This window comes from Alnus glutinosa, chromosome 3 (genome assembly GCF_958979055.1).
Source record: "Alnus glutinosa chromosome 3, dhAlnGlut1.1, whole genome shotgun sequence".
Lineage (NCBI taxonomy): Eukaryota > Viridiplantae > Streptophyta > Magnoliopsida > Fagales > Betulaceae > Alnus > Alnus glutinosa.
In genome coordinates, this window is record NC_084888.1 from 36,872,543 (window position 1) to 36,884,255 (window position 11,713).

General features: G+C 37.4%; 1 protein-coding gene across 1 annotated transcript; it reads left to right on the forward strand.

Moving 5' to 3' along the window:
• Positions 1 to 1,482: 1,482 nt before the first annotated feature.
• On the forward strand, positions 1,483 to 4,614 carry LOC133862802 (zinc finger CCCH domain-containing protein 29-like). Its single transcript, XM_062298676.1, has 2 exons — positions 1,483 to 1,641; positions 2,173 to 4,614. The coding sequence occupies exon 2, from the start codon at positions 2,182 to 2,184 to the stop codon at positions 4,240 to 4,242; it is 2,061 nt and encodes a 686-aa protein (XP_062154660.1). The 5' UTR covers positions 1,483 to 1,641; positions 2,173 to 2,181; the 3' UTR covers positions 4,243 to 4,614.
• The last annotated feature ends 7,099 nt before the right edge of the window (positions 4,615 to 11,713 follow it).

Genomic DNA, 11,713 nt, shown 5'->3' on the forward strand with positions numbered 1-11,713 from the left:
AGTTTACAACACATGATTCTGGAAGGTGACTCTCTCAATGTTATTTCAGATTTGAAGAAGACAGGACCTTGCAGGAGTGGCTGTGGACAATTAATTTCTGATACAAAACTTATGCTCTCTAGTCTCCTTCATTGTGATTTCCATCATGTGAAGAGGGATGCTAATAAAGTGGCTCATTGTATGGAAAAATTTGTCCTTTCTCAAATGCTAGATAAAACCTGGATAGATGTTTGTCCCTCTTTTATCCAGCATCTTGTAATTGCAGAGTCGGAGGAAGTTTCCTAGTGAATGAAAAGTTTCATATTTCAAAAAAAAAAAATTCATAATTGTAGTAAAAATTGTATGGTTGTATAGTAGTTATAAGTATCAAAGTAATGATCCTATAAAATTCGTGGATAAAAATATGTTATAAAAATGTGATTTCTAGCCTTATTCATTTTATTTTTTATTTTTTAAAAAATTAATGTTTTAAGCTATACTTTCATATATTCTACTACTATCTAATTCTGCATACATAGTCCTTGAATTTTCTTCTTTTAAAGAAGGGCTGATCCAATCCAAGCCAAAATCAACAAAACAAAATAATGATGAAATGAAAGTGGAATTTCCAACACTAACAAAAAAAAAAAAAAAACCAATATCCAAAAGCCTTTTAACTGGTTAAAAAAACGTTGTTCTTTTATATTGTTTGATGCGATCATGCGACGACAAGTCTTGAGGCAACTTCCAGCGCTGAGCGTCCATAGTGGAAGGATGAGTCAGAGAGTATCCTGTCGCGGTGTCAAATGGTGTCACCCACCAAGAGAGAAAGCCAACGCGTTCAAGCGTGAAGACTTTCAAATCTCTTTCTCCTGTCACCCTTGGTCCCACTCTCTCTTCTACAATTTCAAACCTTATCATCTCTACTTTGAAAAAAAAAAAAAAAAAAAAAAAAAAAAAAACCTTATCATCTTCTACTCGCCGTCAAAGCGAGCAAATCCACTGCCTCACCCCAACTTTCTTTTCTTTCACAATTGTTAATACGTGTTTGGATGACCTTATAATTTATTTTAAGGCCTTTAGATTTATTTATCTTCTGGTAATTTAAAATCACGCATTTAATCAAAAATTTATTTTAATACATTTACCTTATAAAATATTTTTGGATCTAAACTCGACATTTATTGGGAATAATACAAAAATTCGACAAGGAAAAAAAAAGAAAGAAAAAAGAATAAAACAAATTCACCAAATTGATCTCTGGACGGGGAGGAGAAAACGCTCATCAGCGCGCGTGAAATGGGGATACGTGACGGGAAACCCGTAAAGGAGGTCAGACACATGTTGAAGGAGGTGTTGCGAATTTGACTCACATTTGGATTTCATTTCGGATTCATTTCTCAAAAAAACAAACCATGAGCCTCCTAGTTGGAGGTTGGACTTTGACCAATAAGGAAAGCAAGGAAAGAGCGAAGAAGAAAAGTCTCACCTTCCTCCCTCCTTCCTTCGTAGTCCGTGGCATTCAAGAAACACATAAAAGGACCGACTCATCTCTCCTCGTATATCACGCTTCTCAAGCGAGGTCTTCTCAAACAAACAAACCCACGGTTCTCTTGTCCCTCTTCAATTATCATACACCCAGATTGCACAACGTAGTCAAAGGTATGTTGTTGTTGCTTGATTTCGGTGAAAGAATAAAGTGTTGGTTTTTGATTGATAGTTCAAGTTGATCTGTGAAGTTTTATTGAATTTGGGTTGGTTTTGATGGATTTTTTTCGGAGAGAATTCGTGGGTTTTTAGTTTTTGGGGCCAAAGTTTGAAATTTTGATTCTGGGGTTTGTTGTTTGGATCGGTTCTCTGGTGCTTGTACTCTAGTTTTCAGTTTTTTTCTTTTTTTCTTTTTTTCTTTTGGTCCTAGAGATTTTGAAAGAAGAGGGTATTCTGTAGGAGATCAAGTCGCTGGCTTTGACTTGGAACACGGCTGACACGTTCTGAATTTCGTTCTTCTGCTTTTGATTTTACGATTTGTTAGTTTAGTCTCTGTTTGTTTGGAGAAGTAAGATTTTGTTGCAATACTAAGTATTTTTTATGTTTGTGATTTATGAATGAGGAAAATTTACTTGAAGTTTCCCATATAGTTTTGGGGCTGGGGTATCGAGTTGGGATGCTAAATTACTCTGTTAAATTTTTCAGGACTTTGATATGTGCCCTGGTTCAAGGAGTAGACTTTCTTCCACAAGCTTTGCCATGGAAGGTGAATTTCAGAAACAGAGAGATGGGTTTTTCTGTGACTGCTCGGTTTTGCTTGAATTGTCTGCTACCGATGATCTCGAGGCCTTCAGGAGTGAAGTAGAAGAGAAGGGTTTCAATGTCAACGAGGCAAGCTTTTGGTATGGCAGAAGAATTGGATCGAAGAAGATGGCGTTTGAAGAGAGGACACCTCTTATGATTGCTGCCTTGTATGGTAGCGCTAAGGTTTTGAAGTATGTAATTGAGACTGGCAAGACTGATGTCAATAGGGTTTGTGGTTCAGATAGGGTCACTGCGCTTCATTGTGCTGTTGCTGGTGGTACCAATTCTTCACTTCAGATTGTTAAGCTCTTACTTGATGCATATGCTGATGCTAATTGTGTTAATGCTAATGGAAATAAGCCTGTTGATTTGATTGGTCGTGCGTTGAAGTCAACCTCCAATTCAAGAAGGAAGGCGATGGAGTTGTTGCTAAAAGGCGATACTTCAGTGGGGGAAGGTGATCGAACCATGAACCAAGAGGAAGCACAGCAGAAGATGGCCGTGCCTCAGTTATCGAAGGAAGGAACTGAGAAGAAAGAATACCCTATCGACGTATCCTTGCCCGACATAAACAACGGGATATATGGGACGGATGAGTTTAGGATGTATACCTTCAAGGTGAAGCCTTGCTCAAGGGCATACACCCATGATTGGACCGAGTGCCCTTTTGTCCATCCCGGGGAGAATGCCAGGAGAAGAGACCCACGGAAGTACCCCTATAGCTGTGTTCCTTGCCCTGAGTTCCGAAAAGGGACATGCCAAAAGGGGGATACTTGTGAGTATGCACATGGTGTTTTTGAGTCCTGGCTTCATCCTGCCCAATACCGAACTCGGCTTTGCAAGGATGAGATGGGGTGCTCGCGCAAAGTCTGCTTCTTTGCTCACAAGCGTGAAGAATTGCGCCCCTTGTATGCTTCCACAGGTTCAGCTATGCCTTCGCCAAAGTCTCATTCCTCTGGCGCACTAGACATGACAATGATGAGTCCATTGGCTCTCAGTTCGTCATCTTTGCCGATGCCTACTACTTCAACACCGCCCATGTCTCCCCTGGCCGCCGCTTCATCTCCCAAGAGTGGGAGCTTGTGGCAAAACAAAATTAATCTCACTCCTCCTGCCTTGCAGCTCCCAGGTAGCCGGCTAAAGACTGCTTCGAGTGCTAGGGATTTGGATTTGGAGATGGAATTGCTTGGGCTAGAAAGTTATGTTAGCCAACAGCAGCAGCAACAGCAATTGATCGACGAGATAAATCGTCTCTCATCGCCGTCCTGCTGGAATAAGGAGTTCAGCAGGATTGGAGATTTGAAACCTAATAACCTTGATGATGTTTTTGGATCTCTCGATTCTTCCATGTTGTCCCAATTGCAGGGACTTTCACTAAACCCCACAACATCAACCCAGTTACAATCTCCACAACCCAGTTACAATCGCCAGAACATGAACCAACTTCGTGCAAGCTACCCAACCAACCTCTCATCCTCTCCAGTGAGAAAACCCTCATCCTTCGGGTTTGACTCGTCTGCTGCAGTTGCAGCAGCAGTGATGAATTCCCGGTCTGCCGCCTTTGCAAAGCGAAGCCAGAGTTTTGTTGATCGTGGTGCAGGGAACCATCGTCATGGGTTTACTGCTGCTGGCAACTCTGCATCTACGATGTCCTCTAGTATTTCAGATTGGAGCTCACCTAATGGGAAATTGGATTGGGGCATTCAAGGAGATGAGCTGAACAAGCTCAAGAAGTCTGCTTCTTTTGGGTTCCGAGACAACGATGTGGCAACAACAAGAACCTTCGTGCCATCTGCAGTTGATGAGCCAGACGTCTCTTGGGTTAATTCTCTGGTTAGAGATGTTTCTCATGACAGTTCAGGGCTGTTTCGCAAAGAGCAGCAGCAGTATAATCCTGGTAAAGGGGGTCATGAGATGCTTCCACCGTGGGTCGAGCAGCTGTACATAGAGCAGGAGCAGATGGTGGCGTAAGGAACATATCTGCCTAATTTGCTCCTAGATTATATTGACGAAGCTTGATATTCTTTGAATTTTTTTTTTTTTTGTTTGTCTACTTAGTATTCAATAATTGTAGTTAGAGATAGGAGAAGGGAAAAAGGCCATAGAGAGCGAATTGCAGGTCAATCAAGGCCTAAAAATTTGTGCAGGAAAAACCAGTTCCTGCTAGGTTAGTTAGAATATTGAGAAAGATTGATGGAGCAAAGATGTTGATTTTTTTTTTTTTTATATATATATTATTATTTATATCATATTCTTGTATTTTTTGCCCTCTCCTTTGAGGGTTTATTTATCAATGTGAAAATGATATACGAATCAGTGGCAAGAAAGTAGTTTGCATATCCATGATCAAATTGTGAAACATTCATTTGGAAAATGTATGTAAACTTTCCCTTTCCTTTGTGCCTTATTTTGTGATATTTCCATTGCAAGTTCCATAATAATATGAATTAGTTCTGATAAACACTTATGGTTTTCTTAAATTTTTGTTTGAATGTATCTCTGCAAACGTCTTTTTCAATATTTAAAACTTAGAGAGAAAATTTTGTTTTCTTTTTTCTTGTTCTTGACTTTGCTGGTATTTTTTCTTATACACTTAATGGAGACCTTGATTGTGCTTGTGCCCTTGCGCTCTTTTAATGAACTTACTTTACTCATAAGAAAAGTTTTATAACCGATTGAAAGTGATGAATTATCTTCTGAAGATGAATTGGTAAGAGCCAACTCTTTTTCTTATGTTATTAAATCATTCTCGCATTCATATCATTGATGAAAAAAAGAAGAAAGAAAAAAGAAAAAAGAAGAAGCATCATTTGCTAGCTTATGAGCTGTACTATTTGCTTTCCTTCTGACTTGTTGCTTTCCTTCTGACTTGAGATTAGGACTGTGCAAAAAGCCGCATCCCCGCCCTGACCCGCACCCCTTGCTTCGTCCCGCCACAGTCGGTTTATAGGATTAATTTTGCGGGTACCAGTTCATTTTGGTATATCCATGTGGGGCAAGACGGGGTGCAGGTTGTGTTTTTAAAAAACCCTAAGGACCCGTCCCGCACAAAACATATAAGTAAACAAATTAAAAACCTTAATCTCATATCTGATTCCTAATTTTCTCAGACCAGCGTCGTTCAGCCTCTTTAGTCTTCACTTTGAGTCTTTGACCTTCATTGTCATTTTCTCTTCACTCAATCACTCTTCTCAACTCTCTTATGAGTTATGATACCTTCCCCTAAATCCCCTCTATAGGTGACCAAAACCCTTTTTTTGGCCTTCTTTCCGTTGCTACCGCGACAATCCACAAACATTAGGGATTTGGTTTCTGAAAAATCAGTTGAGATCAAGAAAGAATAGGAGCTGGCTAAAGCCCTCTCGTCTCCAACGGCCGATCTATCTTCACCCCGAATAGTTACGGTTTATGAGGTAATTTTCTGAGGACTTTTACTTCTGTGTTTTATGTATGAGAGTTGATTTTCTGTGTTGAGGGTGGAAACCGAAACCACTTGGACTTTTACTTTTGGTTTTGAACCATTTTGTGGGTTCTGATTGATTCTGCTACTACCACTCTATCTCAGGTTGTGAGCAAATCCTATCTTTGAGATTGCCTTTTGTTCGAATTCTTTGTTGGGTTTCTCCTGATTTTCTCATTTTGATTTTGTGCTTTTTGTAGAGAACAGAAGTTCTGGGCCTTTCTTTGACAGCATTTTCCATTTTTATTCCTTATCTTGAAAAATTTCTTAAAAACCCACCCTGCCTTGCCCACCCCGCACGAATTCACCTTGTTTTATGCGGTTCACGGGTGAGAATTTCTCAACCCGCTGGGTTGTGAGGCGGGAGTTAAAAAGGCGAAAATCCTCCCCACCCCACCCCTACTTTTTTTTTTTTTGATAAAAGGGTACTGCTTTCATTAAAACAAACCAAAGACCTAAAGGTTCCATTACAATGTTAAGGAATATCAAGACTCCCTAAACAGAAAATCAGAATTAAGTTCTGATTTGGGAGCAACTACCTAAAAAACACCCAAAGATTACAAGATCATACATTGGAAGCCACCCCAACCAAATAAGCACCACTACTAAAAAAAAAAATGGTTGATCTACGCTAAAAAGCGAAAAACTCCAATAAAATCCAAGCATCTAACAGGTAGTTTGCAAATCTAACTAAATAATACAACAACCGACAAATACCCCCACAAACGAAGATGGTTGGATCACTGCAACTAAGAAAACCAAAAACCAATACAACCCAAACAGAGGCTCGATGAAGTGATGGAACGATCTTCCGAGAACCGTCGTCCGACGAGGGAAAGGAAGCAGGGAGAGTGGCGCGTGGCCATCACACGCCAGGAAGGTCTCTGGCGCGTGATTGCCACGCGCCGGTGAGGAAGGGGCGGTGGAGAACACGCCGAACGTTGAGGGACTCGGAGGACGCCGGGGAACCCAAACGTGAGGTCGGTGTTGTGCAATCATGGAGAGAGAAGCGTAGATATAGATCGGAAAATTTCAATCCAAACAAATCTTCCAAAAACACACAACACACGCCATCCTCCCCACGGAGCTCACCGGAAAACCCCAGCACCAGAAACCTCTGCTTGCACCAAAGAACAACATAAAAACAAAGAACCAACAAACCAAAAAAACCTCCACCGGTTTAAAACAACCGTGAAGAAACAAACTCCAATAGCCCTAAAGCTTGGAGAAACGGACCATCCACCCCTGAAAACAAGTCAAGGAGGAACAAAAAAACCACCATAACCATAAAGGCTAAGGGGAGACATCAGCACCCGGAGGGGAAGGCGTGAAGCCCCCCCTAGCTCTCTAGTGAAAATTGTAGCCTTTAAAGCTGTTATGGATTTTGCAATAGCTAGATCAATAATATTATCTTTTGAGAGGTTGTAACGTTGCTAAAATCGGTGAGAGCCAAATCTTAATCCCCTGTAAATCCGTTTGTTGGGGAGAATATTGGTCTTTTCGGGCACCAGGCCCAACCCGAACACCGGGCCCATTGGGTCCACCCGACCATGTCAAAACGGTTCAAGAGAAATTAATCTATCTGAGCCCGTCAAGATCATTAGGGCCCGACTAGCCCACCCGGGTACCCAATGGCACCTACGTCCGCGTATATCTCGAGAGTATCCGGGATCTAAGGGACACGACGCACGATACAAAACAAGATCGTACGCCCGTAGCTTCACCAATGACATGTCGCCCATATAAGATCGTACGCCCGAGATAAGCGGTCGTGGAACCGGAAATATCCGTGCGCCCGAAGCCACGTCTTCTTCAACTACCAATTCCCGCGTATGCAAGGAATAATCTCAACTGCTCCTCAATCTCTATAAATACCAAGGTCCCCTCAAATATTAAGGTACTTTGATTATCTCCTTGACATTACTCTGTGCATTTATTCCCAAATAATACACTTACTTAAGCATTGGAGCGAGATTGTCGGCACTCCCCGACGCAGCCTTTGTTTGCAGGTTAAGAAGAAGGGGCACGTCGGCGAATTACTGATCGACACGTCACTTACCGGAATCTGTCTCAACACCATTGAAAGCTGGAATCGATTTTTTGAATTAGTTGGTATTATAATTTAGTTGGCTTGGTCACTATTAGAATCATACTTTCCTTGCACTAACAACCACCTCCATTAGGTTACCTGATGCTACAAACATGTGGAAGGCCCAGATGAGTTGGCTTATTATTTAGAATCTATGACATAAATTCTGGAGAAATGATACAGAGGACACTTGACTGTCCCCTCTCCTCCTATTTTCATTAAAAAATAAATAATTTTAATAAAAAAAAATGATTAAGGAGTGTACTTTTTTATTAAAATTCATTTCTTTAATGAAAAGAGAGGGAGAGAGGATGGTCAATTGTCCCCTCTGTATCATTTATCTAAATTCTGTTGTATACTTGAAAGAGCTTAAAGTCTTTTTTGCAATTCATTCAATTTAGACTGTTTTACAATGACCGGCCAAGATTATATCACGTGAGCATTAAAAAAAATAACAAAAGAAAAGTGAAAAAGTTAAGGAGGTGGCCGGAACACCCGGTTAGCTTTTATTGGGGTGGTTGGTTACCCTGAAAATAGTTGGAGATAATCAAATCACCCCAAAATAGTTACCGGAGTAGTTTGGCCACTCTAAACTAATTTGGAAGTAATACGACCACTTTCAAAACTAGCTAACGGGGTGGCCTGATCACCTCATAATAGGTTCGAGGTGGCTAAACCACGTAAAAAAAAAAAAAAAAAAAAAGTTTTAAAAGGTTGTTGACCGGCTCATAAAACTTTATTATCTTCATGCGGCAATTCAATTACTTTGGAAATACTTCCACCATCAATAAAACAACTGATGGGGTAGTCTAATTACCCCTAAGAGATAGTTGACCACCCCTATAATAGGTTAAGGGAGATTTCGCCCCCCAAAATAACTTGAGGCTAACCATACCAACCCAACCACTATCTTGGGGGCAACCAACCGTATCTAAAGCCTGTTTAAGAGACGTTTTGGTGTCATAACAATTGCATCAATTTGGACACCTATAACCATACATAAGTTTTTCTTCTCCTTTTGGGTAAAAGAAAAACATTAATAACCAATTTAACAAAATGATCAGAAACTGTTTTTACTTTTATATTACATAAAAACACTTTTCAAAAATAAAAAAATAAAACACATTAACAATCGAAGCCAAAATCTTAGTAAAATTAGAGAATAAAATGTGCCCTTTATCTCTACCAACTCTATGGCTGCCAGAAATACCTTTAGGCAAACAACTAAGAGTAATGCTACACATCATCCCCTTGTGCTTCTTTTGTCCTCTCAAAATTGATGTGGCTCTTAAAATCACCATTGGATCAAAATCCAACGGTGATCTATCATAAATTCAATGGTAATTTTAAGAGCCACATCAATTTAAGGGTGACAAAAGGAGGATAAGGGGATGATGTGTAGCATTACTTAACAACTAAGGTTCCTGCTTCAGTACAAGTACCTTCACAACTACCTGCAACGAAGTCAACAAAGATTGCTTGTATTTGTATGGTGGACCGTTCACGGAAAGAAACTATTTTATAATCTAAATAAATTATAGAGTATTTAAACTATATATACAATGTCATGTGACAACACATATAACATATATGGTTAAATTCTGTGAGATTTAATATGAAAAGGAAGAGTAAGTGAAACGGATCGGTGGAATCAAAGATGGTTTAGACAAGATTGTGAGATATTGAATATGTGAAGAGAAATATAAATTTTGCAACTTATAAATTCTTGATAGGGAGGCAACTTTTTTTATTTTTTTATTTTTTATTATGTTATAAATAGAGTTTGAGTTAAAGAAATTTGAAATTGTATTTATGATATTATAACCGACCAATGGCGTTATTAATAAATATAGTAATTTGTTAAAAAAAAAAAAAAACCCGGGATAGAATCCTGTTCCGAGAGTTGGAAGGTCCTGTGGGCTGTGAGCCAGGAAGGTCCAGCATTTTGATATGTCGTATTATCTCCAAAAATGAAATAGCGCGTGGGCCCCAACTTTTTGACTTCTGTCTTTCTTTTCGTCGCTCCACGGGAGGATGTGCCACAAAGCATGTGCTGGGTTTATGATTCAGCCACCCACGAGGTTAATTCTCGACCATACAACTATGATTTTTTTTTTTTTTGAAAAACTATGATTTTTTTTTTAGTTGTACAATAAACTACGAATTGCATTTGGAAATTGAGACACTAGCAGTTGGTTTTTTTTTTTTTAATTATATATATATATATATATATTTTATAAATGTGAAAAAAATTCATTAAATCAGATTTCTTTGTTGTTTTACAAACTAAGAAAACATTGAGAGAACTAAAAATTGTATCCTAGTCTCCAATTAATCAATTAGGGACCACGCCTTATGAAGTGGATATCACTAGTTCGAATTCTTCATCTCCTTTCCTGTGTGGACCTGTCAAAAAAAATATGTATTCTAGATTTAAGGAAGTAAAAAGTGATCCCCTAAATATTAATTTAATATAAAAAACTTTATTTTTTCTCTCTCATCCATGTAGAATTTATTTGAATGAAATGATAATGAAAGTTATTGTGAAGTGCATTTAAATAAGGAAATAAAAATTAGTTTAATTCTTTAAATTAATAAAAAATTTAAGAGAAGCTGCTGTTAGCCTGTTAGTGATAAAGAAGCATCTTTCAAGCTTCTTACTATCTACTTGTATCTATTCTTGGTGAAGCGATAAATTGAAGTGGATTCTTATTATAAATCAAAGAGATATTTTACGATCTAATTTATTAAATTGATGTGTTCAAAATACATGAGAGAAATATATATTTTAATAAAAATGTATATGAAAATTAAGAATGCACGTGAAAATTACATCTATTTTAAATAAATCTTAGTTTAATAGACTAAATTGAAATAAATTCTTCTAAACCCAAACTTTTAGGAAAACTTTGTCAAAATAAAATAGGAAAACAGAAAAGTGTATATATTTGCTTTAATTTCCAAAAACAGCTTGATGACCATGCTATAAAAATAAATAATAATAATAATAATAATAATAATAATAATAAATCATAGGTAACTGGCTGGCCTCTTACAGCTCATGCATGTCCAAGTTTCATTTTTGGCTTAATTTAATGAGAATAAGAAATTAAGAACTAACAGTACTAAGTTTGATTTTGGCTTATTTGACAAACCAACCCCAACCCCAACCCCAACTCCATTCAATTTTGAGTTGACAGAATTAAATCAAATTAAATTACATATGAGAAATTATCTCCATTAACTCCTCTAAAATTCTTATAATATATATATTTTTTTTCTTAAAATTCTCAATCATTCCTTTTAAATTAAGTTATTGAGTTTTGGCTATATCAATATTTAATTATTAAGAAATGCTATATCTAAGACTCATATCTTCATCTTATTCTCTTAAATGTGATGTGGCTTTTAAAATGATTATTAGATTTGGGATGGATCGTTATTAGATTTTGATTTAATGATTATTTTAAAAGAGTAATGCTAATGACCATTTTTTTTATTTTCAAAAGTTGATGTGGCTTTTAAAATCACCATTGGATCAAAATCTAATAGTGAAATCCAATGATCATTTTAAAAGCCATATAAAATTTAGAAGATTAAAAAAAAAAAAAAAGTCCTTATTATTACTCATTTTAAAAGCCATATCACATTTTAGGAGATAATAATATTGCATATAACATTACTCTTAATTATTATAAGAGTTGTACGGGATCTTAATAAATAAATTAAAAAAAAAAAAACTGAACAGATTTTATTAAACAATCTTCAAATGTTATCAATTGTTTTTATAAAAAAAAATATGCTAAAAATTACACTTTTATCCTACTTTTCTAATAATTGATATATCAGTGCCAGTCCATCATTATTAATAAATAAAAGACAAAAATGCGATT

What these genes read in the sequence shown, in the direction of transcription:
- LOC133862802 (XM_062298676.1), top strand. Translation starts at nt 2,182, where the DNA reads ATGTGCCCTGGTTCAAGGAGTAGACTTTCTTCCACAAGCTTTGCCATG.